This window comes from Pelophylax lessonae (assembly GCF_965119305.1).
Source record: "Pelophylax lessonae genome assembly, chromosome: 1".
NCBI classification, from domain to species: domain Eukaryota; kingdom Metazoa; phylum Chordata; class Amphibia; order Anura; family Ranidae; genus Pelophylax; species Pelophylax lessonae.
The window spans coordinates 30,907,886-30,923,728 of record NC_138768.1 but is presented as its reverse complement, the minus strand read 5'-3'; the positions used below and the strand labels follow the sequence as shown (position 1 = coordinate 30,923,728).

General features: G+C 44.5%; 2 protein-coding genes across 2 annotated transcripts in view; both read right to left on the bottom strand.

Moving 5' to 3' along the window:
* Positions 1–15,843, bottom strand: part of LOC309567541 (vomeronasal type-2 receptor 26-like) — a gene marked incomplete at both ends in the record, with an annotated part of 298,253 nt that overhangs the window by 190,411 nt on the left and 91,999 nt on the right. The gene's annotated exons all lie outside the window — the stretch shown is intronic.
* Positions 1–15,843, bottom strand: part of LOC309544348 (vomeronasal type-2 receptor 26-like) — a gene marked incomplete at both ends in the record, with an annotated part of 48,943 nt that overhangs the window by 31,122 nt on the left and 1,978 nt on the right. The window contains one exon of the mRNA XM_082243249.1: positions 13,560–13,683. Coding sequence (XP_082099375.1) covers positions 13,560–13,683 — 124 coding nt within the window. The remainder of the gene's footprint in view (positions 1–13,559; positions 13,684–15,843) is intronic.

The window sequence follows — 15,843 nt, the reverse complement described above, 5'->3', positions numbered from 1 at the left end:
TTGGGGCAAGGGTCCATCTGACCACTGATAGCTGGTCTGCAAAGCACGGTCAGGGCAGGTATATAACGTACACTGCGCATTGGGTAAACCTGCTGGCGGCTGCCAAGCATGGAATGCGTGGCTCTGCTGCAGAGGAGTTGGTGACACCGCCACGACTTGCAGGCAGGCCTGCTGCCACCTCCTCTACTCCTCCTACTCCATCCTCTTTGCTAACCTCCTCGGCTGAGTCCTCTTCTGCTGTTGCGTCTTGCTCCACACCAACTGCACCCCCCCAGCTCCCCAGGGGCTATTCCACATGCCGGATACGACAGTGTCACGCTGTCTTGGGGTTGACTTGCCTGAAAGCAGAGAGTCACACCGGACCAGCACTACTGTCCGCCCTGAATGCACAGGTGGATCAGTGGCTGACCCCGCACCAACTGGAGATCGGCAAAGTGGTGTGTGACAACGGGAGCAATTTGTTGGCGGCATTGAATTTGGGCAAGTTGACACATGTGCCGTGCATGGCACATGTGTTGAATCTGATTGTGCAACGTTTTGTGCAGAAGTACCCAGGCTTACAGGACGTCCTCAAGCAGGCCAGGAAGGTGTGTGGCCATTTCAGGCGTTCCTACACGGCCATGGCGCACTTTGCAGATATTCAGCGGTGAAACAACATGCCAGTGAGGCGCTTGATTTGCGACAGCCCGACACGTTGGAATTCAACACTGCTAATGTTCGACCGCCTGCTCCAACAAGAAAAAGCGGTCAACGAGTATTTGTATGACTGGGGTGCTAGGACAGCCTCTGCGGAGCTGGGTATTTTTTTGCAACGCTACTGGATGCTCATGCGCAATGCCTGTAGGCTCATGCGTCCTTTTGAGGAGGTGACAAACCTAGTGAGTCGCACTGAAGGCACCATCAGCGACATCATCCCATATGTTTTTTTCCTGGAGCGTGCCCTGCGAAGAGTGCTGGATCAGGCCGTAGATGAGCGTGAAGAGGAAGAGGAAGAGTTGTGGTCACCATCACCACCACCAGAAACAGCCTTACCATCGATTGCTGGACCTGCGGCAACACTGGAAGAGGAGTGTGAGGAAGAGGAGTCAGAGGAGGAATGTGGCTTTGAGGAGGAGGAACACCAACCACAGCAGGCATCCCAGGGTGCTCGTTGTCACCTATCTGGTACCCGTGGTGTTGTACGTGGCTGGGGGGAAGAACACACCTTCAATGACATCAGTGAGGACGAGGAATTGGACATGAGTAGCTCGGCATCCAACCTTGTGCAAATGGGGTCTTTCATGCTGTCATGCCTGTTGAGAGACCCTCGTATAAAAAGGCTGAAGGAGAACGACCTGTACTGGGTGGCCACGCTACTAGACCCCCGGTATAAGCAGAAAGTCTGTGATATGTTACCCAATTACCGGCAGTCGCAAAGGATGCAGCAGCTACAAAATAAGTTAAAAACTATGCTTTACACAGCGTATAAGGGTGATGTCACAGCACAACGGGAATCCAACAGGGGAAGAGGTGAAAGTAATCCTCCTCCTACCACCACAACCACGCCGGCAAGGACAGGACGCTTTACAGACGTCTTGTTGATGGAGGACATGCGGAGCTTTTTTAGTCCTATGCATCGCCACAGCCCTTCGGGGTCCACCCTCAGAGAACGACTCGACCGACAGGTAGCAGACTACCTTGCCTTAACTGCAGATATCGACACTCTGAGGAGCGATGAACCCCTTGACTACTGGGTGTGCAGGCTTGACCTGTGGCCTGAGCTATCCCAATTTGCCATTGAACTTCTGGCCTGCCCCGCTTCAAGTGTGCTGTCAGAAAGGACCTTCAGCGCAGCAGGAGGTATTGTCACTGAGAAGAGAAGTCGCCTAGGTCAAAAAAGTCTTGATTACCTCACGTTTATTAAGATGAATGAGGCATGGATCCCGAAGGAACTGACAGTGGGGGATGCATTTGACTAAAAAAGGCCTGGTGATGACTGAGATGCCTTGGCCTAAAAATGGTCCACACGCTGCTGTATATAATCATTCTCTGCATGCCGGATGACTTACGTGACGTCTCCGCCACCAACTACGGTTCAAGCCGCAATGTTTTAGTGCACTTTCTGCCTTAAAACCTCAATTTTTCAGGCCGCTGCTACAGCAGCGGCTGCAACAATACCTACTTTTTCATGCATGTGTACATGCCTAATTTTTCTGGCCTCTGGTGCTACACTGTGGCTGCAAAAAAACAAAAAACAAAAAAAAAGGCACATACATGTGTCAATTCCCCTTCGTGATCGTTACCTTGTCGTGGTGAAGGGGCTTGCGTATCACAATGAAGCGATCACCTCTAGGATTGTGTTGGCACACCCCAGATGATAAGGTCGTTGCTTCATTGTGTACAGACCAAAAGCGATCCGCAGGATAATTTTTCATAAAAAAAAACATTCATTTTCTTTCATTCTTTCTGCGGAGCTGGGTATTTTTTGGCCGCGTTACTGAATGCTCATGAACAATGGCTGTAGGCTCATGCGTCCTTTTGCGGAGATGACAACCCTGGTGGTCAGTCGAACCCAAGGCAACATCATCGACCTCATCCCATATGCGTTTTTTCTGGAGCGTGCCCTGCGAAGAGTACTGGATCAGGCTGTAGATGAGCATGAAGAGGAAGAGTTGTGGTCCTCATCACCACCAGAAGCAGCCTTGTCGTTATCAATTGCTGGACCTGTGGCAACGCAGAGAGAGGAGTCTGAAGAAGAGAAGTCAGAGGAGGAAGGTGGCTTTGAGGAGGTGGAATACCAGCCACAGCAGGCGTCCCAGGGGGCTTGTTCTCACCTTTCGGGGACCCTTGGTGTTGTATGTGGCTGGGTGGAGGAAGAGACCTTCAATGATGTCAGTGAGGACAAGGAACGGGACATGGCTAGCTTGGTATCCAACCTTGTGCAAATGGGGAGTTTGCGGTTGTGCAAATGGACTGACTGACTGTTAAACGGGGAGTTTGGTCTGTCAGAGTTTGGTCTGTCACTGTGAAGCGGGCGACGGGCGTAACCCTTACACTACTTGACCGATAAAACATCATACCTGATCGTATTCACACACTGGATGTTTTAGTGCTGGTTTACACTGCCGCTACCACTAAAGTAGCGTCGCTTCCAGTGCGACTTTGGCGCGACTTAGCGCGACTTTGGCGCGACCTCATCGCGAGGCGACTTTTTATTTGGCCAATCACAATATCATGTTTTGTGACCGTCACCTAATTTCCTTTTCCTGTTTTTTGTTTTACATATTTCCCCATGTGTGCAGTGTTGTCTGTGTCATAGCTCAACTGATAGGCATGTTTGCCTTGGCATATCATATTTCAGCTTGCCAGAAAGAAAAAAAGACAGCTGGAAAGACACTGCATTAGTTTTCTACTAAAAATCATAAGAAAAATGCTGTTTTTTTTGGGTTGTGGACATACTACAGAGCTGAAACTTGACAGGTACACTTTTTAGACCCCCCAGACACTAAATACAAAAAATGACATGCCTGCCTAAAAAAATGCCTGCTAAATGCCTGCAAGAAAAAAAGCCAGCCGCAGAGAAGCCATATTCCTGAAAATATAAGAAAAATGCTGTTTTTTAGGGGTTCTGGACATGCTACAGAGCTGAAACTTGACAGGTACACTTTTTAGACCCCCCAGACACTAAATACAAAAAATGACATGCCTGCCTAAAAAAATGCCCGCTAAATGCCTGCAAGAAAAAAAGCCAGCCGCAGAGAAGCCATATTCCTGAAAATATAAGAAAAATGCTGTTTTTTAGGGGTTCTGGACATGCTACAGAGCTGAAACTTGACAGGTACACTTTTTAGACCCCCCAGACACTAAATACAAAAAATGACATGCCTGCCTAAAAAAATGCCCGATAAATGCCTGCAAGAGAAAAAGCCAGCCGCAGAGAAGCCGTATTCCTGAAAATATAATAAAAATGCTATTTTTTTAGGGGTTGTGGACATACTACAGAGCTGAAACTTGACAGGTACACTTTTTAGACCCCCCAGACACTAAATACAAAAAATGACATGCCTGCCTAAAAAAATGCCTGCTAAATGCCTGCAAGAAAAAAAGCCAGCCGCAGAGAAGCCATATTCCTGAAAATATAAGAAAAATGCTGTTTTTTAGGGGTTCTGGACATGCTACAGAGCTGAAACTTGACAGGTACACTTTTTAGACCCCCCAGACACTAAATACAAAAAATGACATGCCTGCCTAAAAAAATGCCCGCTAAATGCCTGCAAGAAAAAAAGCCAGCCGCAGAGAAGCCATATTCCTGAAAATATAAGAAAAATGCTGTTTTTTAGGGGTTCTGGACATGCTACAGAGCTGAAACTTGACAGGTACACTTTTTAGACCCCCCAGACACTAAATACAAAAAATGACATGCCTGCCTAAAAAAATGCCCGATAAATGCCTGCAAGAGAAAAAGCCAGCCGCAGAGAAGCCGTATTCCTGAAAATATAATAAAAATGCTATTTTTTTAGGGGTTCTGGACATGCTACAGAGCTGAAACTTGACAGGTACACTTTTTAGACCCCCCAGACACTAAATACAAAAAATGACATGCCTGCCTAAAAAAATGCCCGCTAAATGCCTGCAAGAGAAAAAGCCAGCCGCAGAGAAGCCGTATTCCTGAAAATATAAGAAAAATGCTGTTTTTTAGGGGTTCTGGACATGCTACAGAGCTGAAACTTGACAGGTACACTTTTTAGACCCCCCAGACACTAAATACAAAAAATGACATGCCTGCCTAAAAAAATGCCCGATAAATGCCTGCAAGAGAAAAAGCCAGCCGCAGAGAAGCCGTATTACTGAAAATATAATAAAAATGCTGTTTTTTAGGGGTTCTGGACATGCTACAGAGCTGAAACTTGACAGGTACACTTTTTAGACCCCCCAGACACTAAATACAAAAAATGACATGCCTGCCTAAAAAAATGCCCGCTAAATGCCTGCAAGAAAAAAAGCCAGCCGCAGAGAAGCCATATTCCTGAAAATATAAGAAAAATGCTGTTTTTTAGGGGTTCTGGACATGCTACAGAGCTGAAACTTGACAGGTACACTTTTTAGACCCCCCAGACACTAAATACAAAAAATGACATGCCTGCCTAAAAAAATGCCCGCTAAATGCCTGCAAGAGAAAAAGCCAGCCGCAGAGAAGCCGTATTCCTGAAAATATAAGAAAAATGCTGTTTTTTAGGGGTTCTGGACATGCTACAGAGCTGAAACTTGACAGGTACACTTTTTAGACCCCCCAGACACTAAATACAAAAAATGACATGCCTGCCTAAAAAAATGCCAGATAAATGCCTGCAAGAGAAAAAGCCAGCCGCAGAGAAGCCGTATTACTGAAAATATAATAAAAATGCTGTTTTTTAGGGGTTCTGGACATGCTACAGAGCTGAAACTTGACAGGTACACTTTTTAGACCCCCCCAGACACTAAATACAAAAAATGACATGCCTGCCTAAAAAAATGCTCGCTAAATGCCTACAAGAGAAAAAGCCAGCCGCAGAGAAGCCGTATTCCTGAAAATATAAGAAAAATGCTGTTTTTTAGGGGTTCTGGACATGCTACAGAGCTGAAACTTGACAGGTACACTTTTTAGACCCCCCCAGACACTAAATACAAAAAATGACATATTCACCATCACTGGAAGTGAAAAACAGATACTTAATGGTTTGGATTGCTTCAGGTGGGATAGTAATATTTGTCAGCAATATCTTCATATAGAAATATGAAGACTTAATCCCACTTTACACTGGGAGACTTATACTGTTATAGACCATTGCCATGACGTCTGACTCCTAAATAATGTGTGTATTCCATGTCCCTCCATGCCAGACAGGCTTCCCTATTGTTTGTGTATTGAAATGGAATGTGGATTGTGCCTGTCCCATTGTTAAATGGTAATGACCTCACATTGTTCTGTCCAGATGGCTAGATAATTAGTTTAGGTTAATTCTGTTCCTGTGCCTGCTGCACTCTGTGGGGAAAGAGAGGTTCACCCACTGGAACCTGGAACCTTGTCGTAGGTCCAGGGTGGGTAGGAGACAGCGAGACCCCAACCAAGCTGTGGCGGTTCGTGGGGTCTGAGGTGGTTATGGGTGGTTATGGTGTCTGGTGGAGTGCTTGGAGCCCTCGGGAAGCACTAGGAGCATCTGTCAATGGAGGTACCCAGTCGGGTTAAAAGAATATATAGGGCAGTATAAGAAACCTGGAATAAAATATGATCTTTTAAGTAAAGATAAAACACAGGGTAGACTAGCAGTGCCAGATTTTAAAAGATACTATAAAGCGGTATTATTATCAAGAATTATTGATTGGATACTCAATGCACATGGGAAAAGCTGGGTAAAAATAGAAAACACAATAAGTGAAACACTTTTGAACAAGATGATTTGGATCCCACAAAAGCACCGACACTTGTCTGAGCACACTAGCACATTAACACAAGAAGTCTTTAAGGAGTGTGACCTAATACATAGGCAAAAAATTGGATTATAATTAACCATTAACTTCATTAGTAGGAACTGACTATTTTCCACCGGGGAATATGACACAGGGGGGGATGGATAAAAAATAAAAAAGCACAGTTAATGGATATCATGATAAAAGGAGAATTATGCACAATTGAAGATTTGAAAAAAAATATATATATATTTTGTTAATAGATGTGTGGAGATATCATCAACTAAAACACTTTATTAAAACCTTACCACACCCAATAAGATCGTGAGACGACTTAAAACCTTTTGAAAAAATATAAAGCTCAAAAACTATCCCAAAGAAATGTACACTTACAAAAATTGTAGACCCAGTAAGCCCACCATTTTTGGAAAAATGGGAAGTAGATTTTAAGGTAAAATGGAATGAAAAAGAGAAAATATTGAGCTTAGCCCAAGGGACAGAAATAAATGTAAAAACTAAGGAATTGAACTGTAAGTGTTTATCAAGCTGGAATATTACACCTAGCAAAGTAAATAGTTTTCAACATGAAAAATCATCACTATGTTGGCGAGGCTGTGGGATGAGGGGAAATATGGTGGGAATGTCCAATCACATATAAATTTTGGGAAGAAATAATACAGCTCATCCATGAAATAACAGGAATTAAATTGTCTAAAACCCCTAAAACTTAGTTCATAATTCCAAATTTACAATAAAACAATATAAAAGGTCACTGATACCTAATTTAATAAATGCTGCAAAATATTTAATTCCAAAGATGTGGTATAGACCTGAAAGCCCATTGGTAAGAGATTGGGTGAGGAAGGTAGACAACATATATAATTTAGAAGAGCTGTATTATAGAGGCGAAAATAAATTAGAAACATTTTGGTCAATCTGGAAAGCTTGGAAAGAGTTTAAAAGTAAAGAAAAGCATGTGGAAGTTGGAGGTGTGTAAATAGAACAAGTAAGGGGAAGGAGAGGAAAAGGTGAAAGGAAGAGAGGAGCCGAGATTACGTTTAAATGTTTGGGTAATTGAAAGGGGGGGTTGGAAGGGAGGGGCGGGTATTTGGTTATACTCACTCACGAAGAAATGGTTTTATAATGGTATGTGTTTTATGTTTGTAATGCGAAATATGGTGTTTAGATTATTAATTGTATGTGTATTACTTAAAAAAATTGAATAAAATGTATATAATAAAAAATAAAAGATAAACGGCAACGCAACCAAATATACTGCATTAACTGTTCACTAATGCAATAAAATATACTGCGTTAAACGGCATGTAATGCACTGAAATATACTGTGTTAAACTCGCAGTAACGCACTGAAATATACTGTGTTAAATGGCCTGTAACACACTGAAATATACTGCATTAAATGTCCACTAATGCATCAAAATATACTGATTTAAGAGGCATGTAACCCCCGGAAATATACCGCATTAAACGTGGAGTAACACACTGAAATATTCTGCGTAAAATGTGCAGTACCGCACAGAAAAATACTGCATTAAACGTGCACTAAAGCACTGAAATTTACTGCATTAAATGTCACGTAACCCACTGAAATATACTGCGTTAAACATGAAGTAACACACAGAAATATACTACATTAAACATGCAGTAAGGTACAGAAATATACTTTGTAAAACGTGCAATAACCCATTGAAATATACTGTGTTAAATGTGCACTAACGCACTGAAATATTCTGCATTAAATGGCACGTAATGCACTAAAATATTCTATGTTAAACGTACAGTAACGCACAGAAATATACTGCGTAAAACGTGCAGTAACGCACAGAAATGTACTACGTTAAATGTGTACTAATGCACAGAAATATACTGCATTCAACGACATGTAACGCACTTAAATATACTGCGTTAAACATGCAGTAACACACAAAAATATACTGCGTTAATCATGCAGTAACACACAGAAATATACTGTGTTAAGCAAACAGTAATACACTGAAATATACTGCGTTAAACGTGCACTAATGCACTTAAGTTACTGCATTAAACGGCATGTAATGCACTAAAATATACTGTGTTACACGTACAGTAACTCACAGAAATCATCTGTGTTAAACATGCAGTAACACACTGAAATATACTGCAGTAACCCTGCCTTATCAAAATAAACAGACACTGTACGATGACAATGTAAAATGAATGGTCACTACACACACTAACTTAACTTGCACTAGATTCATACTAAAGTGACACTAAAGTAAAAATGAATTGTCACTACACTCACACTGCCTGAACTATCACTATATTCACACTAAACTGATATTCTACACTGACAAAATAATCGCAATAGTGCACAATAGCATACTAACTCTCTAGTAGAACTAAACAGAGCCCTGTTCTATCTCTTTCCATGCAAATATCACAATGCAAATGGCTGCTATTGAAAGAATACTTTTATAGTGTAGGGTGGGGCTAAGAACAATACAGTCATCATGACAGCATTCAGTCATGACTCTGACAGTGCTATGTGTCCTGATTGGGCAAATATTTCATTGCTTCAACCAATCAAGGTTTTCTATGCACTGTGTGGCGGGTCAGTGCATTGTGGTCATTCGGCAGGCCAAATGGTCGAATGCCCATATAATTTGGGTGTTTATCGAATGGGCGAACAGCCAATGTTCGGCCCGAACTCATGCTTGGACCAAACTGTTTGCCAATCCTTAGTCATATACACTATATTGCCAAAAGTATTGGAACACCCCTCTAAATTATTGGATCCAGGTGTTCCATTCACCTCTATGGCCCCAGGGGTATAAAATCAAGCACTTAGGCATGCTTCTACAAACATTTGTGAAAGAATGGGTCACTTTCAGGAGCTCAGTGAATTCAAGTGTTACAATAATAGGTTGCCACCCGTGAAGTTTTAATGCTACTAAATATTCCACACTCAACTGTTAGTGGTATTGGAAGCAACCTGGGGACAACAGCAACTCAGTCATGTAGTGGTAGGCCACATAAAATGATAGAGGGTCAGCGCATGCTGAAGAGAACAATGCGAAGAAGTCACCAGAGTAAATAGCTACAGACCTCCAATCTTCGTATGGCCTTCATATTAGCCCAAAAGCAGTGCAAAAAGAGCTTCATGGAATGGGTTTCCCTGGCGGAGCAGCTGCGTCCAAGCCTTATATCACCAAGCAGGGCCCAGCGCTCCCGCTAGGCGAACAAGGCAGCCGCCTAGGGTGCACTGCCACCTAGGGCGCAGCCATACCTCCCACTCCCAAGTGTCCCTGATTCGCCAGGATCATCCCCGGCGAATCAGGGCTGAGTCCTGGAATGCTCACGGTGGTGCAGGCGGCTTGGTTCCAGCATGCCGCGAGCTACACACACACGGCAGCTGGTCTCTCTCCCCAGCTGCCTGTGTCAGTGCAGAGAGTGGAGACGAGCACTGAACCCACCCGTCCCCCTTCCTGTGTTTTCCTGTACACAGAGGAGGCGGGGAGCAGCTCACCACTCTCTGCAACAGCGCCGCTCTGATCTGAGGTCTGTGATGTTTATAACTAATACTAACTTGCAAGGAGGGGGAGTGTATGGAGTCAGGGGGTGTATGGTGCTAAGGGGGTGGAGATGGGGGGGTGTATGGAGATGGAGGGGTGTATGAAGATGGGGGAGGTGCATGGAGATGGAGGGGTGTATGAAGCTGGGGGGGTGTATGGAGATAGAGGGGTGTATGAAGCTGGGGGGAAGAGGGTGTATGGAGATGGATGGGTGTATGAAGCTGGGGGGGTGTATGGAGATGGAGGGGTGTATGAAGCTGGGGGTGTATGGAGATGGAAGGGTGTATTAAGTTGGGGGGGTGTATGGAGATGGAGGGGTGTATGAAGCTGGGGGGGTGTATGGAGATGGGGGGGTGTATGGAGATGGGGGGTGTATGAAGCAGGGGGGGTGTATGGAGATGGGGGGATGTATGTCATCTTCCTACCACCCCACCTCTCCCCCTGGCATCTTCATCCCCCTGTATCCCCCTGTCATCTTCCCACCCTCTGTCATCTTCATCCCCCATCAGCTTTCCACCATCCCACCCCCTGTCATCTTCATCCCCCCTGTACCTCACTGTCAGCTTCCAACCATCCCACCCCTGTCATCTTCATCCCCCCTGTCAGCTTCCTACCATCCCACCCCCTGTCATCTTCCTACTATCCCACCCCGTCATCCTCATCCCCCCTGTACCCCCCCGTCATCTTCCTACCATCCCACCACCTGTCAGCTTTCTTCCCCCCGTCAGCTTTCTACCATCCCACCCCCTGTCATCTTCACCCCCCCATCATCTTCCTACTATCCCACCCCGTCATCTTCACCCCCCATCAGCTTTCTACCATCCCACTCCCTGTCATCTTCATCCCCCCTTTACCCCACTGTCATCTTCCTACCATCCCACTCCCTGTCATCTTCATCCCCCCTGTCGGCTTCCTACCATCCCACCCCCTGTCATCTCCATCCCCCCATGTACAAAACTACCAGCTTCCTACCACCCAAGCCCCTTAAATTTACTGGTGCACATCATATATGATGGACGCAGGGAAATTTTTTTTCTTCCAGTGACAACACGGACACAAGGACATTTGTCCTTCCAGGGAAACCACCAATGCAGGGATTTTTTTATTTCAGTGACACCAAGGATGCTGGGACAGTGTTTTTTCCAGTGACATCACAGATGCAGGTGCATTTCTACTCAAAACCCTGCTCACCCATAGTGCAGTGATCGTGTTTTAAAATTTTTTAAAGTTTTTTTTTTTTTTTTTTTGGGGGGGGGGGGGCGCAAGTAGCTGGTCTTGCCTAGGGCACAAAATAGTCTAGCACTGGCCCTGTCACCAAGTGCAATGCAAAGCGTCAGATGCAGTGATATACTGTAAAGCCACTGGACTCTAGAGCAGTGAAGACCTGTTCTCTCGAGTGACAAATCATGCTTCTCTGTCTGGCAATCTGATGGATGTGTCTGGGTTTGGCAGTTGACAGAAGAACGGTGCTTGTCTGACTGCACTGTACCAAGTGTAAAGTCTGGAGGAGGGGGGATTATGGTGTGGGCTTGTTTTTCAGGGGTTGGACTTGGCCCCTTAGTTCCAGTTGATGGAACTCTTAAGGCATCAGCATTCCAAGACATTTTGGACAATTTCATGCTCCCAACTTTGTGGCAATAGTTTGGGGATGGCCCCTTCCTATTCCAACATGACTGCACACCAGTGCACAAAGAAAGGTCCATAAAGACATGGTCCTGACCTCAACTTGATAGCGCACCTTTGGGATGAATTAGAGTGGAGACTACGAGCCAGGCCTTCTCATCCAATCTTAATGCCTGACCTCACAAATTTGCTTCTGGAATAATGGTCAAACATTCCCATAGACACACTTCTAAAGATTGTGGATGCCTTCCCAGAAGGGTTAAAGCTGTTATAGCTGCAAAAGGTGGACCAACCTAATAATGTGTGCGTTTTTCAGTATCTCACAAAAGGGAGTACACCGTTCACATTTTTGTAAATATTTTATTATATCTTTTCATGTGACAACACTGAAGAAATGATACAGTGTAAATTTGCTGTCTCCTCAAAATAATTCAACACACAGCCATTAATGTCTAAACCGCTGGCAACAAAAGTGAGTACACCCCTAAGTTGGGCCCAAAGTGTCAATATTTTCTGTGGCCACAATTATTTTCCAGCACTGCCCTAACCCTCTTGGGCATGCAGTTCACCAGAGCTTCACAGGTTGTCACTGGAGTCCTCTTCCACTCCTCCATGATGACATAATGGAGCAGGTGGATGTTAGAGACCTTGCACTCCTCCACCTTCCATTTGAGGATGCCCCACAGATGCTCAATAGGAGTTTCGGTCTAGAGACATGCTTAGCTTCTTTAGCAAGGCAGTGTTCGTCTTGGAGGTGTGTCTGGGGTCGTTATCAAGTTTGAATACCGCCCTGTGGCCCAGTTTCTGAAGGGAGGGGATCATGCTCTGCTTCAGTATGTCACAGTACATGTTGGCATACATGGTTACCTCAATGAACTGCAGCACTTATACAGCCCCAGACCATGACCATGACACTCCCACCACCATGATTGACTGTAGGCAAGACACACTTGTGTTTGTGATGCTCACCTGGTTGCCACCACACACGCTTGATACCATCTGAACCAAATACTTTTATCTTGGTCTCATCAGACCACAGGACATGTTTTCAGTAATCCATGTCCTTAGCCCCCTTGTCTTCAGCAAACTGTTTGTGTGCTTTCTTGTGTATCATCTTTAGAAGGCAGTGTGCAGCATATGGTCTGAGCACTGACAGGCTGACCCCCCCACCCCTTCAACCTCTGCAGCAATGTTGGCAGCACTCATACGTCTATTTCCCAAAGACAAACTCTGGATTGCAACTTCTTGCAACTTCTTTGGTGGACCATGGCCTGTTCTGAGTGGAACCTGTCCTGTTAAACTGCTGTATGGTCTTGGCCACCATGCTGCAGCTCAGTTTCATGGGTCTTGGCAATCTTTTTATAGCCTAGGCCATCTTCATGTAGAGCAACAAATCCTTTTTTCAGATCCTCAGAGAGTTATTTGTCATTAAGGTGTCATGTTGAACTTCCAGTGACCAGTATAGGAGAGTGAGAGCAATAACACCAAATTTAACACACCTGCTCCCCATTCACACCCGAGACCTTGTAACACTAATGAGTTACATGACACCGGGGAGGGAAAATGGCTAATTGGGCCCAATTTGGACATTTTAAATTAGGCGTGTACTCACTTTTCTTGCCAGCAGTTTAGACATTAATGGCTGTGTGTTGAGGTATTTTGAGGGGACAGCAAATTTACACTGTTATACAAGCTGTACACTCACTACTTTACATTGTAGCAAAGTGTCATTTCTTCAGTGTTATCACATGAAAAGATAGAATAAAATATTTACAAAAATGTGAGGGGTGTACTCACTTTTGTGAGATACAGTGTGTGTGTATGTATATATACTGTATATATATATAGATTAGAAAACATTATTAAATAATTGCATAATTAAATATTACAAGAATCATAGGTTGCTTCTGTTAGGGAAATCAGCAATATAAAATATACCTGTCTGGTTGGATATCTGCCCTTCTGAACATGGGACACAGTCATAGCAGCAAGAGTGAATTGAAGATTGTGGCTTTTTTCTGTATCCAGGCAAACAAGCGTCCACACAGAGAGACTCCAGCTTCTAAAAGGAAATAAATAAAATTAAGAAAAATAATTTACTTGTGTCAAATAACATTGGGGATTCAATAGAAGTGTGTTGCAAAATGTTACTGTATCTCCTTATCTATTGCTTCCATTTCACTTTAAAGTGCATGCAAACCCCAAATCTATTTTTCAGTAGGGCTGCCAACATGTCTTGAGAAAGAGAGAAAGGTGCCTCAAAGTGCAATATTAAAAGGTTTATTATAGAGCACAAGAGGTTAAAACAATATACAGGATCGTAGTTAAAAGAAGGCATATCTTAGAAAAGTCCTCATGCAAGTCGCTTGTCCTTCGTCTTATCTGTGGGGGAGAGTGGATCTATTGGATCCAGTGGGTCCATTACATAGGCAGAACTATTCCCACCCTATGCAAGCATTTTGGGGAGGACTGTCGGTTCATCGAGGGCGGCAGAGATGACCACAGCATCCCCCGACATTTTGCAGAATATCACCAGAAATCCACCAACGGCCTAAAAGTGTGGATTATTGAATCCATCCCTGCCAGTTTCCCCAAAGCAGAGAAATTCCAGCATTTCTGCCCAAGGTAAATATACTGGATATATGCCCTAGACATGCTCTCACCAGGAAGGATCAACAAAGATTTATCCATTACCCTATAGAGCATTAAACATGCTTCTGGGACATGCTATCACTATTATCTCAATTTATGGACCCCTTTTTTCCATTATGACATTCACATGAAACTCAAGACACGCCATCCTCAGCCATTACTGGCTCTAATCTATCACTCTCAACATGGCCCTTTAAGAACATTATTCCCTCCGATAATTGTCTCTCATTCTATAATTCCCTTATTTCCCACCTCAGGTCATTGTATCATGTATGTTCCTCTTCCAGGATAGTGGTCATAGCACAACATGCTCCACCGCGGCCAGTGACAACTAGCAGCCCCACAGCGGCTCGGCTATACCTCTGGAACCTCACCACCTTCTCCTATGACCACTTTCCTGGAAGATGGATGACCCCAACAGTCTTTGTGTATCGGTCTCACCCAACCTCGGACAGTGAGTCACCAATTTTAACAGTGTTAAATAAACTTGTACTATACTAAGCTGGCGCCGCTCTCTCCTTTTTTGCATCTCTCAGGGCTTCTCCACGCTTCAGCCGGCTGCCGCGGACTATAGCTTCCCTACAGTACCAAACTTTGTCCCCCCACGCAGCCCCATAACCCCCCCCCCCTCCCATCCACCCACATTCCTTGTACCATCTTGGGATATTAGAAGAGCGCCATGACACCCCCCCACTATCATGTATGTTCCCTTGTTATTATTTTTATTCTATTTTATTTTATTATAATTAATCTTTTTTTTTTTTTCTTAATTTTTTTCTTAATAATTTTTTTCTTAATAAATTTGTTTCTTACCATTAAATCTGCACGAAAAGATCTACGTGTGTATGACCACAACTGGCTGCACTCCTAGCGTGCCCTCGGCAATACAATCTCCACTCCACAGTTAATTAATTACTGGGCGTTTACTCCTCCCCTTTCCCCCCCCTTTCTCCTCCCACTCAACCCTTATAAGCTCACCTAGTGAATATGAGCATAGGCCTGAGGAAGGTGCCGCGCATGCTCCGAAACGCATTACCACCCACTGCCCTCTTCTGATGCTACATTGGCCACATGCGTTCCTGCGTGGTTCCAGAACCTGGGCCACCCCATCGCCTCCTTGCTACTGCACGTCTTCCGGGAGTCTGACAGCTGCTGGACAGCTATCTCCACTCTCCCCCGCAAATGAGACGAAGGACAAGCGACTTACATGAGGACTTTTCTATGATATGCCTTCTTTTAACTACGATCCTGTATATTTTTTAACCCCTTGTGCTCTACAATAAACCTTTTAATATTGCACTTAGAGGCGCCTTTCTCATGATCTTTTAGAGTTGCTTCTCCTCTCATAAGTGCTGCCTGAAAGGCCATCCCCCCACCGCTACCCAGGACCGACCTTCCACCCCCACCGGAGTGCCCTCATTTCTCTCTCTCTTCCTGTCTACACGTCTCACTGTGTACAGTCTGAAGATCCTGTCAAGAACAAAATTTCTTCTTTCAGGCTGACAACACTGACCCCTCAGGCCAAGCCACTGCCCCACCCTGGAGGAATACTCATGGCATGCTGACAATG